This window comes from Maylandia zebra, linkage group LG12, assembly GCF_041146795.1.
Source record: "Maylandia zebra isolate NMK-2024a linkage group LG12, Mzebra_GT3a, whole genome shotgun sequence".
Lineage (NCBI taxonomy): Eukaryota > Metazoa > Chordata > Actinopteri > Cichliformes > Cichlidae > Maylandia > Maylandia zebra.
Genome location: NC_135178.1, coordinates 26,865,298 through 26,885,817, shown reverse-complemented (window position 1 = coordinate 26,885,817; position 20,520 = coordinate 26,865,298). Strand labels below are relative to the sequence as shown.

Genomic DNA, 20,520 nt, shown 5'->3' with positions numbered 1-20,520 from the left:
CGTAAGCGTCCAGAATAGCACGTGGGAGGACTGTTGCGTTCGCAGGACTAGCTACCAGCGTGGTGTATACATTTGCACGTGACTTCTTAATTACGTTAGTATTACAAGTTCTATAAATCGGTAGCTTTGCAGCGAACAGACGCAGACAAGTGGAATGAAGACACTAATTGTAGGAATTGGTGGGTAAGTGATTAAACACACTAATAATTTTGAACCTTTTGCAAAACACCAATTTTACAGCCTACTTCTTTTTAGGTCATTTTGGGACATTTGAGGATATTTTCCATGCTCGAGTTTTATTTATTTATTTTAATTTTTAATGTGAAATCCTTTTTGGTAATTGCTCATATGAGTAGAAAGTACAGGCAGATAAGAAAGGCAACAAAATATATTAGTTTATTAAATGTTAAATTACTCACCAGTGCTGTTTAGCATGCATGTATCACAGAGTAGCAGAGGGCACACGTGTTAGTAAGCCACTGCATATGGCAGTGATGTCAAAACACTGATAAGAGTTGTTTACTCTTTAGACATGTGAGCCCCAATCTCCCTGGGTTTTTTACTTAAATATAACTTAAATACAACAGATAATTGCATTGAGTTTAATGATGATCAATGCAAACCTTGTCTGCAAATGCTTATTTTAAATATTCCAAAAAAAGGTTTGCGAACCATGCTTTGAATATCTGCCTCCACAGTAGAAGGTGCAGTTTTAAGATAACCCTTCCTCAGAAAATGGTACATAGGCTGATGGAAGGATGAAAGAAGGGGCACTGAACTTTGCACTGCCTATTTATTACCAACAGCATGCAGGAATTCTTTACTTATCTGCATTTTAAAGTTTTCTAGTTAAACCTCAGACCACACCCAAAACTGCGGATGGGTGTAGTTTGATATGGGGCAAATGCTGGCTGTACCCCTAACTACATCTATTTTTAGGCTGATATACAAATAGCTGAGAGTGTTATAAAAACATGTCAACTGGTACTATTTTAACAACTTTTTTCAAAATAAAAAAAAAGTTCCTTAAAGAATTTAAACCATTTATTTTGCATTTGACAACACATTTTGCAGATAAATAGCCTGTATTTATATAGTGCTTTACTAGTCCCTAAGGACCCCAAAGCACTTTACACAACCAGTCATCCACCCATTCACACAAAAAATAAACAGAACCAGCTAGGGCCTAACTGATGCTGATAGCACCATAATAATCAGTTATTCTTTTTTAATTTTACAATAAATAAAAATAATGAGCAACATTTGCAATGAGGATACCTTAACCCTTTAAAGTCTGTACCATGAAATAATTGCTAGATAATTAAAAATGTATTGTGCAATTTTTCTGACGTCTGCTACAGCAGACGGTGTAGAGTGAAGAGAGTGTGGGCCCAAAAGCACACAATGGAGACGGAGCGAGGAGTTGAACAAAAAGTGAGCCTTTTCTTGGGGGCTGAACAAAACTACAAACAAAAGGCAGGAAGGGAAGTAACAAAACCTAAACTGGGAAAGCTAACCAATACATGAAAACAAGGAACCTGGAAACACAGAGGGAGAAAAGACAAACCAGTGACAGACAGTGGAAGACAGAGGACTAAATACACAAAAGAGTAACGAGGGAATGAGGACCAGGAGGAAAATACAGCTGGGACTAATCACACCCAAGAGACCGGGAGGAAGCAAAACAGAATACACTAACACAAGATGAGGAACTATCAAAATAAAACAGGAAACATGAGACACAGACAGAGACTCGATGCTGGAACTGGGGAAGAACAGAAATGAGAACATAATTTGACGAGATGTGACACCTGGAACACATGAGGAGGCTCAGTAACAAAAGCCTAAGAACTAGAAGTCACAAATATACAACCAGAAACTAACCCAGGACCATGGCATTTATTTAGGTTTCTTGAGGGGGGAAAATCAGAATGATGTTGATGTAGAAGTCTCAAAAACTCACAAAAAACTTATGTATGAAATATAGTACACTAGGCACTAAGGGGTTAAATTTGTTTTTTTAAATATTTGTGACCATGATATATATTGATTGGTGCATATTACAACTAGGAGTGATGGGAGTTACTGCTAGTTGGACATGGCTGCCCTTTCCTTATCCTGGTTCTCCTGGAGGTTGCTTCCTGTTAAAAGGGAGTTTTTCCTTCCCGCTGTCTCCAAGTGCTTCCTCGTCTGATTGTTTTCCTCTTTATTATTGCCAGTAGTTAATGCAATGCGGTATTAAGTAACGCGTTACAGTAACTACGTTATTATTGTGGTAACGAGCACGGTAACTAGTTTCTATGCCAAGATCAGGAATGCGTTAATCGTCACTGGGATTTAGATAGAGTCGTTATTCGTTACTTTGTGTGGTGGCTATGGCGGAGCTTCCACAGATTCAGTAACATTAGCAAGTGGTGGAGGCCAGCAGGTGGATGAGGGAAAGGGGAGGCAGGAGAAGAGACCCGAGGTGGCCCCCGGCCCGAGTGTCAGGTGAACTGAACTTCAGGTAAGAAGTTATGACCTGCAGTCTATCTGGGTCAGATATAAGCCAAGTTTAGGTGGAGTTTATTTTCGTTGTGCTGACTTTTTCGTACTGCGTGCTAGCTAGCATGACGGAGTTTCTACAGCTGGGTGGGTGCTATGATGTTACTGATACTGAACTTTATTTTATTCACAAGGTTAGTTAGTAGAGTTGCCAACCGTCCAGTAAAAAACGGAATCGTCCGGTATTCAGAGAAAATATTACGCGTTTTGTATTGAGTTGAACAGGAACACAGTTGGAGTTATTCTGTGTCTTTGCTGCGCAGCTGCTTCTTCTTCTCTCATTCTCTCCCCCGCCCTCTCCTGTTGCTACTTCAATCATGAAACTGATCAATGATCAGCTGATCGTCTTTTCTCTCTTGTTTGTTAATCGCTCACTTTGCGCCCGAAAGCAGAAACCAGCAAACGCGGTCGCACTAAACAACAGCAGCACGTTTAAGCTTGATCACCTGTTGTTAGAATTTATTTAATATTACTTTCTAGTATCAGCTGATGTTTGCTGGAGCCATAGCTGTAAAGCTGCTGGTCATGATATCGGTTTGGATATGTGGTGAGAGGGAAACGTGAAGATGAAACCAGGAGATGTCCTTACTGAATCATCATAGCTGAACAGGTGATGGAGAAACAGGTTTACCTTTTAGGTGACATGAATGAGTTGAAGGGAAGTTATGAACTGTTTCTGAGAGACAAATAGCACCAGGATCCTTTGTAGCCGACAGCTGGTAACTGTGCAGGGGCGGATCTAGCAAAGTTTTTGCCTGGGGGCCAGGTAGGGCATTAACAGGGAGAGGGGGGCACAAAGAAATACTTTTCTTTCTTATTCTCATTTAAAATATCTAGCGTTTATTTAATAATTATCAGTCTTACAACAAACAATTGATAGATTGATGCATATATACCATCAGAACAGTGTACATCACTGTCACAACAGCGTTTTTTTTTTTTTTTTTTTTCATTTAAAGGGTTTATGATTTTTCCTATAATGGTGGGCTAGTCAAAATGCCCAGGGCCAATTTTTTGTCTCAGTCCAGCCCTGTATGCAGTCTGGTGTTACCTACAGCTTCCTATTCGGAAGGCAGAATTTCCGAGTTCTGAGTACAATCGAAAGCAACACGATTGCAGTTTTCCTGTTGGATGTAAAAAGCGCATGTGATGCTGTGACGTAGGGCTAGAATCATGGTGGAAGTCGACGATAGTCCAGGCCTGGGATTTCTCTCCTGGAAATATGCACATTATTTTTTCCTTTCTGTTGATAGGTGGCACACTGCACTTGTGGCAGGATAGTGCTAACATGTAAGCAAGCTAGAAGACTGGCATCCTTGCCAGGTATCCAAGTTAGGGAAGCAACACATTAACAAGAGAATTCTGAGTAAAGCCAAAGTTACTTACCTTAGTAACTAGTTACTTTGAAAGTAACGAGTAACTTGAGATAACTGAGTTACTTTTTATAGAAGTAACTAGTAATTTACTAATTTAAAGTAACTTACCCAACACTGATTATTGCAGAGTCTTCACCTTACAATATAAATCGACTTGAGGCGACTGTTGTTATGATTTGACTATGACTATGGACAAAAACCTGCTGCCAAAGGAGTGGGCAGGTCTTGAAATGAACTTTGAGGCAAGCCTGTGAAGCAACTATCAATGAAAGAGTGGGATGCTGTTCACTGGCATGACCTGGCAGTAAATACATTACAGCGTTACCGCCAGAAAGTTGATTCTGTTCATCTGGATGTAGCATTTTAACTTTTGCTAAAACGCTACGTTATGTCCAAAGGAACAGAATCAGATTTCTGGGATTTCGTCACATGGAGCGTGCATCAGGACATTACAAGCTTTCTGCCCTTTTCTGTTTCTTTCTGTGTGGTTAAAGGTAATTTAATTAAAAGAGGCCCAAAATATGAAAAATGTCATGAGGACATTTACACCTTAAATCATAAAATAAAGCAAGAGTTGACCTATATCGAATCAAATAAACAACACTTTAAAATAAGGCTATGAAGCACAGTTACTGTAGTTTTGTCAGCATTTATGATGTGACTCTCCCATTTCACCGTGACACATAGGTACTCTATTAGATTCAGATCCAGGGACTCTGGTGGCCACTACCAGCCTGAACAGTTCATGTTGTTTTCACCAAATTCTGACCGTACCGTCTGAATATTGCAACAGAAATTGAGACTCATCAGACCCAGCAACATTTTTGCAAACTTCTGTTGTCCAATTTTGGTGAGATTGTGTGAATTGTAGCTGATGTAGCCGATGTTGGTGACACCTGTTGTGGTCTTCTGCAGCTCTAAAACCCAGAAATCCCAGTAGATTAGCAGTTTTTGAACAACCTGGCTCAACAACCATGCCACATTAAAAAAAACTTAAATCATCTTTTTCCCCCAATCAAGGTTTAATTTCAGGTCATCTTCATCATGTCTACATGCATAAATGCAATGAGTTGCTGCCATGTGCCTCTGTCAGTGCGCCCCAGGCCAGCTGTGGCTACATTGTAGCTTGCCATCACCAGTGTGTGAATGTGTGTGTGAATGGGTGAATGACTGAATGTAGTGTAAAGCGCTTTGGGGTCCTTAGGGACTAAGTAAAGCGCTATACAAATACAGGCCATTTACCATTTACCATATGATCGGCCGATTAGATATTCACAAGCAGTTAAGGAGGTGTACCTAATAAAGTGACCAGTGAGTGTATATACACACAAGGCTGATTAGACAAAGGTGAAACTAGAAAGAGGGCAGGAAAACTGTCATATGTGATGACAAGGTGCAGGTGGAAAAAAAGATAGGAAAGGCAAATAAAACAGGAAGTGGAAAAGAAATTAAGAGACAAAACAAAGGGAGAGACAAAAAGGAGCATCAGAATAATTAAAAAACGTATTCAGTTATTTATTCATGAACATATGGATGGCAAGAAACCTCTTTGTCAGTTGCAGTAATTTCGATAATGGAAGGAAACACTGGCTGAGCAGGACATTTTACAGATAAACATTTCTGTATTGACTGTAATTTCAGAGAGTTTAGTTAAATGAAAGAGGCAAACATTAAAAAAAATATCAAGGCTATTTTTGTAGATTTACTGTTAAAAGTACATGTTCATTAGTTAATGTATGTTCTTTTTCCTTTAGGATGACCAATGGAGGAAAAACTACACTTGCCTCAAGTCTGCAAGAGCAAATACCCAACAGCTGCATCATTGCACAGGATTCATATTTTAAGGTAGACTGTGAGGCTGTGTTCAAGGCATACTGCTACTTTTCCAGCCTTGGTGCAAGCATCACATATGCTTCTTTCTTCAGGATGACTCTGAGGTGCCGATGGACAGCAATGGGTTCAAGCAATATGACAGTAAGGACAATTTGCTTTACACCGTATTACAACATATTAGATAAGACTTATCTAGGACAGATTATTGGAAAAACCTGTGGTGATAAAAGCTAGAAATAGGTTGTTTTTTCTCATAGACCTCTATGCAATTAGACTTCTTTGTGCAGCAAGAAAAACCGCCCCCTACTGGTCAGTAGAAAGGTTGCAGGTTTTATGGCATTTGTCCTTCAGCTTCACATTTCAGACTTGATGGCTACATTCATCTTTGATATCCAGACTTATGATCGCTACAGAATTTGTAGTTCATCTGTCCATCTAAAAATATGACCTGTGGTATTTTTTTTTTAATACACGAGTTCCCAAGTTTTAGCAAACTGGAGAAGTTTTTAAAGTCTGAAAATGTTAATATGCACCACTATTAGGGTCAATAACTGTGAAAAATAGTGTAAGGACATTAAGAAATCCTTTACATGTTTTAAAATTGCATAAAAATGTATGTAAAATATAGAAACGTGGTTGGTTGACTACAATAACATTTCTAAGCATTTTTAAAAAGAAATACAGGGTATTGTAATGTATTGTAATGTGGGGTATCACTGATTTTCTTCTCCATTCATTGCAATCAAATTAAAATTAAATGGTAAAAATGTTTCACAGAACTCAAGGTGACACCTTAAAAATCACTTTTTGTCAATCAACAGTCTGAAAGATATAAAAAAGCCACAATGGCAGAAAATAAAGGAGAAGTATCCAAACAATGGATGTAATATTCATTCAGTTATTAAATTTTTTTCATTTAAAATGTGAAAGAAAGTCATGCTCACTGGTCTATTTAAGTCCTCGAGGCTCTGCACATGCAGATGATGATGAGGGACGTTGACTCCTGGCGAAGAGATCCCGAGTCGTTCCTCAGACAGCAAGGCCTGGAGACCCAGCTTATAGAACCATCAGTCGATAACCAGGTGTTCGTGCTCATAGTGGAAGGCTTCCTCATTTTCAACTACAGGTACACAAATGAGGATTAAATAAAAGGACATCATGTGTGTTTCAGTTATAAATTTAGCAAATGAAAGCTTAAGATTTACAGGACTTTATATTTTGGAAAGTAACTAAATACTTTGTTTATAATACTGGAATTTGCTGTTCATGTCAGTTTTTATGAAATTCTTTTTTTTAAATCACTTGGGGCAATTATTGAGCCTTACGTTAAATGTTAGGCAAAGATACAGCACTGATTAATGTGTTATTGTTTCTAGAAAAAACTGACAGATATAAATAGAAATAATAATTTATACTGAAGAATTTGTGAATTGTGTTTATCTGATGGAGATTTCTACTGGTTTATTATGTTTTACCCTTCCAGGCCTCTGGATGAACTGTTTGACAAAAAATATTTCATGGAAATACCTTATGATGCCTGCAAGAGGAGACGAAGGTATTTATTTAATTATCGAGTATTTATATGAAGTTTTTGACATTTTTTGTGCACTTTTATTCTGTTGTATCGCTTAATGCAAAAAAAAGAAAGTAACTGTGTCTACCTTCTTTGCTGTCTTCAACAGTTTAAGAGTGTACACACCTCCTGATCCTCCTGGCTACTTCGACGGATACGTGTGGCCAATGTACCTGAAAAACCGAGAAGAGATCGAGAGCGACACATCAGAATTTGGTAAAAATGCATGTGTGATGATTAGAACAAATGATTATTAAACAAAACAAAACAAACAAACTGCACTATCACTGAATGATAAAATAAATGACACTGATGTGGGGTTTTTTAATGTGGCATTTCCCCGCCAGTATTTCTGGATGGTTTGAAGCCAAAAGAAGAGCTGCTGGCAGCTGTGTGTAAAGATCTTTGTCAGGAAATACAAAGACTCAGAGGTAAGTCTGTCTGCTTGATATTGTTTTGCTATTTTGTTTGAAATATATTATCTACTTTAAAACTAGATTACTACGTTTTATGTATACAATAAGAAAATCATCTGATCACAAAAATCTGTGTCAGGTATGCATGATTGTTCCTTATTCTGAAAAACAAGTTTTCCAGACTTTTGTAGTTAAATAATTTTAGTTTTAAATCATTTCTAAGATTAAGAATCATATGAAGTGCTTTCTGTATAAGCCAGCAAAAACACGAGGACCTAACTGTGCCAATTCATAATTTGAATAATAAATAAATATTTATTATTTGAGTTTAAGTTTGTACCATTTTGTCTATTTTCTTTTCAGAGAAAAACTGAATTGACCAGCGTATTATTTATTTGCCATTTGAAGATGAAGATCACTGCTCCCATGGATGTTAGGACCACTCTCAATTAGACTAATGTGTGACTGAAAGGACCAAATTTAGCTGTGTGAATATCCTGGAATGAAAGAGCTGTAGCATCTGAAGTTATCTGCCTGGAGACTGAAGCAAATGTCTTTACCATAAATGTACAGTATTTTGAAAAGACAAACACTGTGGGACATATAAATGTGATGTTTGAGGACTTGCAGTTTACTAATCCAATAATCGTATCGGTATGTGTAAGCTTAAGTTTGGTTTTAACTCCATTTTCTTACTCGATCCCTGCATCCTGTGAGGAAATTTTTACAGTTTGTTTTTTTCTAATATGTTCTGTAGAATAAATTGTTAAGTGTACATCCATTAAAACAGCTTAACAGAAACACTAAACGTTATCTGATGTCTGTGTATCATTTATCATAATTCGTTGTTATCTGACGACTGAACTGAATATACTGGAGACAGATTAATCTTCCTCTTGTGTAGGGGTCAGCACAGACTTGTTTTTAGGTTTTAAAAACATAAAACGGCCTTTTAAAAATTGTATTTAAATTTAGATTTTGCTCTGCTAAAGGCAGAGGACACAAAACAGAAATATGGATGAGCCGGTTTCTGAAGAGGACAATGATATGAGGTCTTATGAGGCGGTCATGGGGACTGAAGCTGCTCTTCCTGTAACACACAAATTCAAAAGCGGTACCATCTTTTGGAGTCCAGTACCTTGTGGCTTATATGGCAGGGCAACTGCTACAAATGTCATCAAAATGACCCCTGGGATTGCAAGGTTTTCTGTGACAAGAATAAGTGACACCAAAACATGTTTTGATCTGGTTATGCCAATGTCACTAAAGAGAGTTGTCATTGGTGTGACAAATCTTGAAAAAAATGTCTATGGTGACATTTGGAATGACACTGATGAGGAATACCTGGACTATCTGTTGATGGGATACATTAACAGGGAGAAATATTTTCCAGGCAACAACGTCCCTTCAGACCTTTTGAATGATATGAAGAGTCTTCAGATCTGACAACAGATACTAGAGCAAAATCTGACAAGCTTGCTTCCATCAGGGGTGACTCGTTGACATGACTACCAAGCAACACAATATCATGTTTCACAATTTCTTTGAGGAAAGTATTGCCTTACATATATACCTTACATTTAGTAACAGTAAGATAACTTGATAAGCTTTTATTTTTTAGAAACAAAAATCTCTTGATGTTCAGTTTACCTTTTGGGGTGGGGGTTTCAGTTTTTATTTACATTTTATAGCATCCTGATTTTGTCATGGTTTACTTCTATTTATTTATTTTTTATTATTTGTTAACCTCTGTTCTTAGCCTCAGGTGGAATAGCTTGGCTAGCACCTTCCCTCTGATCCGCCCCTGGGTGGAGCCTTCTGGCTCATGTTGTCGTTCCCCCAGCTGTTTTCTATGGCGTAATCAAGAGCTTGGCTGTTGGGTGCCACAGTTCTCAGATTGTCCTGACATGGTGACCGTCAGGCCTCCTTGGTTTTGAGTAATTTCCTGCACTTACCTTGTGTAACCTGTATTTTCTGCTCCTCCTCTAGCTGCCAGGAAACCTTTGAACTCCAAGTCAACACTCCTGTGGACTGTGAGCACCTCCAGGCAGTTTTTCTTATTTACTACCTGCAAGTGGAATGACTTACAAGGTCTCCGCCTGCGTCCTTTTGACCAAGTACTCCTTTTGAACTCCCCCATGCCATCTTTTTATGTTAGACTTTTATAATCAATTACAAATACAGCAATACTCATTCCTACTTACCTGGTACTCCACTAATAGTCACTCTCCTGTCTGACAGAGCTCCCAGTAGCATGGCTGTTAACTCAGTTAAGCAACTAGTCACTTACAAGAACCTGCTTTTCCGTTTTCTAATGAAGACATGCAAACATCTGCTTGACTCTGCTCACGGAGTCCAGTTTATACCAAACTATGCCTTTTTTGGAGTTGTTGTACTTTTGCCCATTTGGAAGAAAGCTCGGGATGCAAACAATCCTCCATGAGTGGAAAGGCTGGAGTGCTCAAATGGTGCACAGTTGTTTTGGTGACTCAAATCCTTCCTAGTGATTCAGGTTAGTCCTTTAACATATGAAAGTAAAGCATTAAGTGACATTTTACATAAACATTATGTATGGCATTTAAATGCATGTTAAGCTTCGGTGGTTACAATAACATCTTGTTGTTGCATAACGTGTGTTTGCCTAAACCGAATGTTGAATTTTTCCATTTACACAAGCAGCCTTCATGTCAGTGTTTCCTTATGCCCGCAAGAATTTGGGCGGGCTGTATTAGAAACCCTTGGAGCACCAATTGCTTTTTTTTTTTTTTTTTTTTTTTTTTATTAACCCTCTTCCTAAACCATAAGCCATCTGTCTGCATAATTTAAGGTAGGAATGTGTGTTCATCAGTGGTTGAAGTTACAAAAAACATGTGTTACACAATCTGTGAATCAACTGTATCGGTTACAAAATCAGTTGTTTTTGCCACTTTAACATAAAGCATTAGAAAAGTTGCGACAGTCATGCATGGGGATTGTTATTTTGGTCTCTTATGAGGAACTTGTATTTAAACAACACTATTGGAAAAATACGCCTGCAACACCTTTAAACTTTTTAAACTTTAACTTTGGAACAGAAACTTGTCTGACAGCAGTTTTTATCCATGCATGAACCTGCAGCTGGCTGCTATAGTGGTCACATGTCCTCTACTATAAACCTCAGCACAAACCAATGAGGCTACGTAATTTCCAATAAACTCAATGATCAAAAATGTTGCCAAAAACTCCGCGCTATCAGCAAAACCTTTGTTTACCTCAGCAGTCATGTTGCTTGACCGGCATGTGCGGTACAGGAGTTGTCACATGTAAATCTGGGCATTCCTCACTTCCCTGAACTGACTATATCCTGTTCTAACACGACTTATACAAGTCGGCTGCTTTCATTATCCACAGCTCTGACAGCTTTGTAAAAGAAGACTGCTCTGCTGAACTAAGCTGGTGACCAAAAACATGTTTAACACAGGTGTTTCGACCTATCTGTGCTTGTTTTTTGCCTGCTGCTTCTGCTGCAGCAGAGCTATGCCGACTAAACGCAACAACGAGGCTGTGAATGACAGATCTGTGATAGGTGAGTAAAATACACCATCAGGACTTTATATTTGGTATTTCACTCACAGAGATGCACATCTTTAGAAAGCAGAGCGAATCACTTCTGTAGCTGTGTCCCTGTTGACTGTTCAATCAGAGCTGCTGTGATTTTTGTTCCACAGGTGTTTTAACTCAGGTTGTTACAGATGAAATTATGAAACCATTTGGGAGGACTTACATACCTTCCTCTTACGTGAAATACATCGAGTCTGGGGGCAGCAGAGTGATGCCTATAAGGTGGGTTGAGTCATTTAAGAGTAAAGATGAGCTTTTAAAGAAGTCTGTTCTGTTGGCTCCAATGAAAAGGAAAGAACTGGGTGTATTTAGAGCTCATTATGCCTATTAAACCTCACTCAAAACAACAGTGTCTTTAAATCTGCATATTAAAAACAGAGAGAGGGGTTTTTTTTAGTTTTTTTTTAAGGAGACTCATTTTGAGTCATTGGAGCTTGGTGACTTTGCATCAGCGTTCAACATTAGGTGAATGTTAACTCGCCTAATGTTTACGTTGTTGCTGACATTTTGTGGAAGAAGAAGAAGTTGACCCCCCTGTGTGAGCTCACCATTGTGTAGTCTGAACAATGGAAAATAGTACAACGCTCATTGTTTTTTGTTTCCCTGCACAGATTAACTCTGACTACATCTGAATATGAGAACATTTTCATGAAGATAAACGGGTGAGCTGCTGTATATTGATTTAAATGTGTTGGCAACTGAAATTTGTGTCTAAATAGATTACATTATTTGCCATGTGATGTCGGTTCAGGTTGATTTTCATTGGGGGAAATGCAGATTTGGAGACTTCAGACTTTGCCCGGGTGGCGAAGATTTTTTACAGGCTCGCTCTGGCGGTTAGTATAGAACATCATTCTCTGTTTATTGTTTTCTGCTTCAAAGCCTGTCTCGTTTGTGCAGAAATGAACTCCTCTTAGGGGAAGATCTTGTACCTGTCCTGAAGGTTTCCAATGCTTAATAGCAAAGAAAAATAAGAGCTTCTTTAACAACATTTGAACACTTACACTTGGCATTTTGAAATTCTGCTCTACAAAATTAACGTTAACTTCAATCAATTATTAATAGTTTGAGGTTAATCTTTGCACCGAGAACATTGTTTAAGATCAAGACTAGTTTGTTAATATGACGTACACTTGCCCTACATGTGCAGGACATTTAAGCTACTGTTGATTGCAAAAGGGAAAAAAAATTTAGCAACATTTTGTATGTTAGCGTAAATTTTCGTTTTGGTTTCCTGCTGTTGGTGCAGAAAAATTACATTTCCAACTTCCTGTGACTTTCAGGCTAATGATGCCGGGGACTACTTCCCTATTTGGGGCACATGCATGGGAATGCAGCTACTCACTGTGCTGGTGGCTGGTGAAAATCTCCTGACAAAAACCCCAGCTGAGAACTTAGCATTGCCCCTCAACTTAACCACAGGTTCGTGCTTGGTTGCTGTCTTTATGTGAATCTGTGTTATTTTTTTTACTCTTTGAATTAACTGGAGGAATGTGTTTTTGTATGTATGCATGCATGCAAGCAAGCTAGCTGGAACTTTTTTTTTTCTCAGTGGTTAGAAATTTTTTGCAGAAGAGTGCCTGAACAAAACAATTGGTGTCAGTAGAGGCAAGTTACAAATCTGGGGGATTTTTGGCCCCAACTTTAAATGCTCTTTCTGCATATATGTGATGTGCTCTTTGGATGAGGTTGCTGTTGTAATTCTTTGACCCTAACTTTACTCTTACCCTAAGAACCCCCTCTTGAGCCTCTGTTCTTGCCCGGATGGTGTGGAACCTTCAACGGGTCCTTCAGTATCTGAGCTGCTCTAGAGCAGCATCTCCTGGTATAGATGTCCTGAAGGGAGGGGAGAGCAGTCCTGCAGCAGCGTTCTGCTGTACGCTCTCTGAAGAGCTTTTTTGTCCTTGACACAGCTGTTCCCATACCAGTATGTGATGTTCTGTGTGAAGATGCTCTCCACAGCGCCTGCATAGAAAGTCCTGAGGATCCCTGAGAGACCCTGAACTTCCTCAGTTGTCGTAGGTGGTGCAGGCGCTGCCTAGCCTTTTAGGACTGGACCTGAATGTGGGCAGATCATGTCAGATCTGAGGAGATGTGGACACTGAGGTACTTGAAGGACTATACCGTCTCCACTGGAGCGCCGTTGATGGTAATGGGCTTGTAGTCTCTGTGCTTACTCCTTCTGAAGTCCACCACCAGCTCCTTGGTCTTGCAGACGTTCAGCTCCACTTGGTTGTTCCGGCACCACGATGCCAGATTCTTCACTTCATCCATGTAGGCCGCCTCATTGTTATTGGAGATGGCACCCAACACCACTGTGTCGTCAGCAAACTTCATAATTGTATTGGAGCCATGGGTGGCCACACAGTCTGAAGTGCAGAGGGAGTAGAGCAGTGGAGAGAGGACACAGCCCTGTAGCGCTCCTGTGTTGATGGTGATGCTGTCGGAGACGCACCTACCCACCCTCACCACCTGAGTTCTGCCAGTGAGGAAGTCCAACACCCATGCACACAGACGGCTGTTGTGTCCTAGATAGATCCCTCAGCTTTGTGAACAGTCTGCTGGGCACTATTGTGTTAAATGCTGAACTGTAATCAGCAAACAGCAGTCTCACATAGTTACCCTGTTTTTTGTCCACGTGGCTAAGGATGGTGTGCAGAACATGGGCGATGGCGTCCTCCGTGGATCTGTTGAGTCATTAGGTGAACTGGAGCGGATCTGTGGTGTTTGGGATGGAGGATGAATCAGTGCAACTGGCCAGTAGTTATTTAGGCATGAGGGCTTGTTGTTCTTGGGCACAGGGATGATGATGATGGATCTCTTGAAGCATTAAATTGTTAAATTATTAAATTGTTCTCAAAAGCTTTGTCAGTTAGAGAACAAATAAAATAATCAAACTGAGCTGCATCAAAAAATATTCAAATTTATTCCCCCCAAAAGTCTATTTTTGCCTTTCTTCAGAGTGTGAGGTTAGACATATCAGCTATGATGACTTCTGAAGATCTCTGAACAGTTAAATTGCCTAGATTGTCTTATCCTAAACTGATATATCTATTCAGATGTCAAAGGAGCTTGCAAAGAAAAGCGTCTGGACTTCTTTAAGTTACTTGAAGACGTTTCACCTCTCATCCGAGAAGCTTCTTCAGTTCTGAGGTCAAATGGTGGAGAGTCCCAGATATAAACCTAGTGGGAGTAACCCCCCACAGAGGGACCACAGGACCCCTGATGATCCTCTAATCGCCTGAGCCAAGGTGTGAAACTGGGTGTGGGTCCCAATCAGCCAGAGTTTCGGGTGCGTTCATTGTGAAACCTGGCCCCACCTTATCATGCGAATTCCTGAGGTCAGATGGCCCAGGATGTGAGTGGGCGTTAAGGCGTCAGGGAAGGGATCTCAAAACTGGATTATAGATGGCAGAGAGTTGGTGTCGTAAACCAGCGCCTCTGTTCAAAGATGGTCGCTCACAGTGGACATAGATGGCTTCTTTCACTCCTCTTTCAAACCATCTGTCCTCTCTGTCCAAAATGTGAACATTGGCATCCTCGAAAGAGTGTCCTTTATCCTTAAGATGCAGGTGGACTGCTGAGTCTTGTCCTGTGGAGGTGGCTCTTCTGTGTTGTGCCATGCGCTTGTGAAGTGGCTGTTTGGTCTCTCCAATGTAGAGGTCTGGGCATTCCTCGCTGCACTGTACAGCATACACCACATTGTTAAGTCTGTGTTTTGGCGTTTTGTCTTTCGGGTGAACCAGTTTTTGTCTGAGCGTGTTGCTGGGTCTGAAATACACTGGGATGTCGTGCTTGGAGAAAACCCTCCTGAGTTTTTCTGATACACCGGCTACATAGGGGATGACAATGTTGTTGCGTCTGTCCTTCTTATCCTCCCTCGCTGGTGTCTGGTCTTCTTTTCTCTGCCTCTTTGCTGACTTTAAGAACGCCCATTTAGGATAGCCGCACGTTTTGAGTGCTTCCTTTACATGTGTGTGTGTGTTCCTTCTTTTTTCCTTCAGGCTTAGAGGGAACATGTTCTGCCCGGTGGTGTAGGGTCCTAATTACTCCAAGTTTGTGTTCCAGAGGGTGATGGGAGTCAAAGAGGAGGTACTGGTCCGTGTGTGGGCTTCCGGTAAACTTCGATGTTGAGTTTGCCGTTCTCTTCAATGTGCACAGCGCAGTCCAGGAAAGGCAAACAGTCGTCCTTTGTGTCTTCCCTGGTGAACTTGATGTTTTTATCCACAGCGTTAATGTGCGCAGTGAAGGATTCCACTTCTTGTGTCTTGATTTTGACCCAGGTGTCGTCTACATATCTGTACCAGTGGCTGGGTACTCTTCCTTTGAAAGAGCCAAGAGCCTTCCTTTCCACTTCCTCCATGTAAAGGTTGGCTACAATAGGTGACACGGGGGAGCCCATGGCACAGCCATGTTTTTGTCTGTAAAAGCCTTCGTTGTATTTGAAATATGTAGTGGTGAGGCAGAGGTCTAACAGTGTGCAAATCTGATCGGGTGTGAAGTTGGTCCTGTCCTCCAAGGAGCTGTCTTCTTGTAGTCGTTTTCTGACAGTCTCCACGGCCTCCATGGTGGGTATGCAAGTGAAGAGAGAGACTACATCAAAGGACACCATGGTTTCATCTGGATCCAGGGTAAGTTTCTGGACCTTGTCGGTGAAGTCGGTGGAGTTCTTGATGTGGTGTGGGGTGTTCCCCACGAGAGGCGCAAGGATGGTAGCAAGGTGTTTAGCAATGTTATAAGTGGCTGAGTTTATGCTACTGACTATGGGTCTGAGTGGGACAGCTTCCTTGTGGATTTTAGGAAGTCCGTAAATGCAGGGTATGGCATCCCCTGGGTAAAGGCGGTGATATGTAAGGCGAAACTCTGGCTGATTGGGACCCACACCCAGTTTCACACCTTGGCTCAGGCGATTAGAGGATCATCAGGGGGTCCTGTGGTCCCTCTGTGGGGGGTTACTCCCACTAGGTTTATATCTGGGACTCTCCACCATTTGACCTCAGAACTGAAGAAGCTTCTCGGATGAGAGGTGAAACGTCTTCAAGTAACTTAAAGAAGTCCAGACGCTTTTCTTTGTAAGCTCCTTTGACTACGATGACCTGGATGACTGAGAACCTTCAGACATATCTATTCAGATGTTTTTTCTTCTTTTGTGTTAAATGTGTTCAATTTTATAAGTGGACTTAATCAAATACCCTTTTGTGTTGCGTGCAGAAGTGCAGTCCAGCCGGATGTTCAATACTTTCCCAGATGAGCTCATCAATGCTTTGACCCAGGAACCTCTGACTGGCAATTTTCACAACTATGGAATTACAATAAAGGTACAGCATGAGCCTTCTTCTGACCAGTGTCGCCAAACAGAAAGTTTTACTTCCTCTGTTAGGTTTTGAATAGTTATTGTTTGGAGAAATAAAATCCCAGCCAATGATCACAGTTAGGAGCGTTCGTTTCAGCAGGGGTTTAACAGATATACTTTACAGATATATCTTTTAATCTGCATTCAGAATGAATTTGTCTGCCATGAAAAGAGTTGTCGTCATTTGAGCGGACATTAAACAAAGCATTAGTAGAAATGAAGCCCAAAAGCGAATTCTTCTAATAAATCCAAACAGTTCTGAGTATTGCATACAAGAAGGAGAGTTAAAATAATAACAAATAGAGACACTTAAATGATAACTGCTAATATGACGAATGTTCTCACAGGACTTCCAGGAAAATGAGATGCTACAGAGTTTCTTCACCATCTTGTCAACAAACATCGCTAAGAACGGAGCTCACTTTGTGTCAACTTTCGAAGGTTACAAGGTTTATTTTTTTATTTGGGAAGCTGAAGGATTTCCATGCAACAGCACTGTACCAAGAGATATATTGTTTTGTTCTGACAGGTAAAAGATATCCTTTCTACGGAGTTCAGTGGCACCCGGAGGTGAATCGTTTTCAGTGGTACAGAAAGCTGAACTTCCCTCACTCCCGTCACGCTGTGCAGTTATCGTCGCTGCTAGCTGAATTTTTTGTCAATGAAGGTAACATGACAAGCATGCATTATCAAAAAACATACACTGTCACGGTCTGGCTGGCAGACTGTGGGGATGTGGGGAAGGAGGACCCAGGCGCGGAGCTCAAAGTTCAAGCAGTGCGTTTATTTACAGAGGGTGATATCAAACAACAATAAATCCCCGTGTTTTTCCCCAGACTCCCGTGTCGTGTCCTCCAAGTGCTCTCTGCTCCCGTGTCTGCACTCCCGGTGCTCGCTGCTCCTTAAGCCTTCCACGCTCCTCCTGCGGGAAACAATAGCGGCAGCAGTCAGGACACTGAACAATGGCAGGCATACACTACACGACCAAAACCTAAACTGGGTAACTAACGTGGAGTCCCAAGCAATGATCCCGCGTCGGTGGGAGCTCCAAGACTCTTAAGTAGCTCCCCCGACGAGGCCTGATCAGCAGCAGGTGTGTGGCTTCGGGTGTGGCCAGTCCCCTTGCAGGGCCACACCCTCCAGGCCTGACGCCGCCTATAAACAAGTGCTCAGCCACCCACACACACACATATATACACAAGCACAGAGAAGGGGAAGCAACACCAAAATACACAACAATAGCACAGGTCCATGACTGCCCAGGGGTCCTGGGTCGCCCAGTCCCAGGACCCTGACATACACTGCTCAACAAAATTAAAGGAACACTTTTTAATCAGAGTATAGTATCAACCCAATTAAACTGGGATATTAATCTAGTCGAATAAGAAGCAGAGGGAGTTGTTAATCAGTTTTCAGTTGCATTGGTGTTACATGAACTCAACAGATGCATTCAGCTAGGGTCAATGTCACTACTGGTAGCATAAGGTGATACATGGACCCTACATAGGTTTCACAGGTAGTCCAACACCTCCAAGATAACACAGCAGCGTGTACAATGACCAAAAGGAGTTGGACAGAGCTATAGAAGGTCCTAACACATCACCAGGACTGGTATCTGCTCCTTTTTGAAACGAGGAACAGGATGAGCGCTGCTGGAGTCCTACAAAATCACTTCCAGTAGGCCACTAGTATGAATGTCTCTGACCTTTGTGGTGACCGCTATTTCCTGGTGAAACCAACTTAACTAATCAGCATCACTGATGCAAACCTTATATAAAACAGCGTGCTATCTTCTCATGAACTGCTTTCAGAACTGTGGGTATATTTATCGCCCTGTTTTGATCAGTTTCACTTGCAGACGTGAAAAAACAAAAAAAAACAACAACTTCACAGGACTCCATGCAGTGCTGTGTAAACTAGTAGCTTGCAGAACCACTTTTAGTGGCAATAGCTTAAGTAATCCTTTTGTGTGACTTTATCGGTCTGTCACGTCACTGTGGAGGAATTTGGGCCCTCTGTTCTTTACAGCAGTGCTTCAGTTCATTAAAGATTGCAGACAATTGTTTATGCACGGCTCCTTTAGGTTCCCGTGACAGGATTTCACTATGGTTGAGGTCTGGAATTTGGGCCGTTGCAACACCTTGATTCTTTCCTTTTGATTTCTTTTTTTTTAGCCATTCTGTTGCAGGTTTGCTGCTGTGCTTGGGATCGTTGTCCCAACAATTTTGGATAAAGCACGTGAAGAGTACACTATGAATTTAGACGCTTTCGATTAAATTGGCTAAGTAGAAAGGCTACACAGGCCCCACTGTGCGCTGTAACAGGAACGGGAAGTGATACTACTTACCGCAGAGCGAGCTAACACCCAGTGAGATGCAGTGATGGAGCATCACTAGTATTTGAAGATCATGGTTAACTTGGTGACTGCAAGGCATGCAGGTCCTGTGGCTGGAAAAAGAGCACAAATAATTACCCCCCACCATTGTGCTTGGCAGCTGGTGTGAGGGGTTAGTGCTCATTTGCATTTTCTTGGTTTTCTCCAAACATCTCTACTTTGGTCTTGGCTTTCCAAAGAACTTTGTTCCAGAAATCTTGCAGTTTGTTCAGATGCATCTTTGCAAACCTAAACTGTGCTGCCATGTTCTTTTTAGGAAAAATGTCGCTTTGTCTTGGCAGCCCTTCCAAACAAGCTATATTTGTATCCATCAGTATACTCTCATGCATTGTAGCATTTAACATGGTTACTAAAGCCCGAGTATGAGATGTCTTGTTTTGGCTCTTGTTTGTTTTGTTTCTTTAAATTTCTGAGTATTGCACTTGAAGTGAATTTGCTGGGATGTCCTCTTCTGGAAAAACTATGGCACACACCTAAACGCTCCAAACTTGCAAACTGTCAAAATTTCTGCTTGTATAGAAGGGGTCTATAAAATTGTTACTTGCTGTCGATTATTTTATCAAGTGAGTTTGATTAATTGCTATTAAAGAAGTAAACATATACTTAGTTTTTCACAGGATTTTCACATGACCGCCATTAAGCTATTTTATTCTAACGTAACCTAACCACATGTATGTCTGCTCTGCTTTGTTTAGCAAGGAGAAGTTTACATCACTTTGACAGTCCTGCAGAAGAGGAATCCTCACTGATTTACAGCTACTCACCTGTCTATGTCGCAAACATCACAGCATATGAGCAGGCCTACTTCTTCTGAGCTACTCCTGCAGCTGAATGGATCTCTGCACATGTAAATGTTTATATGCTCTAGTGTCTGTAGTACGCTCGTAAAGTCTGCTGGTTTTAATCTCAGATAATCAAAAGTGCTGTTTAAACCTTTGTGCTGATTCAGAGTATATTTGTATTTCACTAAGGAAGTATTTTTGCTGGCAATTATGGCATTACCGACCCAGAACTATTACTTTAATGGCAAAAATAACACATTAATGTGGTCGTTTATCATAGTGAAGTGTGACTGTGTTTGAAGTAAACATCAGGATAGATTTTAGGAGAACTAGGTCCACGTCTTTTGTACTTGGTTGTCATTTAATAAACAATTTTTTTAATGTGTGGCGTTTTTTTTTTTTTTTAATTTTAAGGCCAAGTGAAAAATATCTTCCAGTTCTACTTAATAATTAAGCGATCAATTTCTTATGACCAACATGGGAATCATAAATGTGTTACCTACTTTGCTCTTCAGCATAGGAGGTAACACATTTATGATGTGTTTAATGCAAAAAACTGGCAATAAAAGCTCTCAAACATCTTCAGCGCACAGAAAAACAAATTAATTAGCCTTGCTGTTCCAGTACCTTTGGGGGGCACTGTGAATC

General features: G+C 40.7%; 2 protein-coding genes across 9 annotated transcripts; both read left to right on the top strand.

Moving 5' to 3' along the window:
- Positions 1-43: 43 nt before the first annotated feature.
- Positions 44-8,550, top strand: nmrk1 (nicotinamide riboside kinase 1). Of its 6 annotated transcripts, none has more exons than XM_014414418.4 (9): positions 46-183; positions 1,365-1,434; positions 5,675-5,765; positions 5,846-5,894; positions 6,711-6,879; positions 7,237-7,308; positions 7,436-7,542; positions 7,674-7,757; positions 8,106-8,550. In XM_014414418.4, exons 3-9 carry the CDS (start codon positions 5,676-5,678, stop codon positions 8,114-8,116), a joined length of 582 nt encoding a protein of 193 aa, XP_014269904.3. In that variant the 5' UTR covers positions 46-183; positions 1,365-1,434; position 5,675; the 3' UTR covers positions 8,117-8,550. The 6 variants fall into 6 exon arrangements, with proteins under 6 accessions (XP_004547172.3, XP_014269904.3, XP_023011413.3 ...); XM_023155645.3 differs by having other exon boundaries at positions 51-183; positions 1,362-1,434; XM_076890972.1 differs by having other exon boundaries at positions 64-179.
- A 1,065-nt stretch (positions 8,551-9,615) lies between these two features.
- On the top strand, positions 9,616-20,257 carry LOC101473896 (gamma-glutamyl hydrolase). 3 transcript variants are annotated; one of them, XM_076890970.1, is made up of 12 exons: positions 9,637-9,652; positions 9,732-9,833; positions 9,984-10,254; positions 11,110-11,307; positions 11,450-11,564; positions 11,954-12,004; positions 12,094-12,178; positions 12,626-12,764; positions 16,554-16,660; positions 17,043-17,136; positions 17,225-17,362; positions 19,786-20,257. In XM_076890970.1, the coding sequence occupies exons 4-12, from the start codon at positions 11,190-11,192 to the stop codon at positions 19,902-19,904; spliced, it is 966 nt and encodes a 321-aa protein (XP_076747085.1). In that variant the 5' UTR covers positions 9,637-9,652; positions 9,732-9,833; positions 9,984-10,254; positions 11,110-11,189; the 3' UTR covers positions 19,905-20,257. The 3 variants fall into 3 exon arrangements, with proteins under 3 accessions (XP_014269914.2, XP_014269913.2, XP_076747085.1); XM_014414428.4 differs by having other exon boundaries at positions 9,616-10,254; positions 11,133-11,307; XM_014414427.4 differs by having other exon boundaries at positions 9,616-10,254.
- The last annotated feature ends 263 nt before the right edge of the window (positions 20,258-20,520 follow it).

Coding starts and splice junctions, on each gene's coding strand:
- nmrk1 (XM_004547115.3), top strand. CDS start 155: ATGAAGACACTAATTGTAGGAATTGGTGG. Junction 6,880..7,236: donor TTCCTCATTTTCAACTACAG/GTACACAAATGA, acceptor TTACCCTTCCAG/GCCTCTGGATGAACTGTTTG. Junction 7,543..7,673: donor GAGCGACACATCAGAATTTG/GTAAAAATGCAT, acceptor TTTCCCCGCCAG/TATTTCTGGATGGTTTGAAG.
- LOC101473896 (XM_014414428.4), top strand. CDS start 11,190: ATGTTTAACACAGGTGTTTCGACCTATCTGTGCTTGTTTTTTGCCTGC. Junction 12,765..16,553: donor GCCCCTCAACTTAACCACAG/GTTCGTGCTTGG, acceptor TGTTGCGTGCAG/AAGTGCAGTCCAGCCGGATG. Junction 16,661..17,042: donor ACTATGGAATTACAATAAAG/GTACAGCATGAG, acceptor ATGTTCTCACAG/GACTTCCAGGAAAATGAGAT.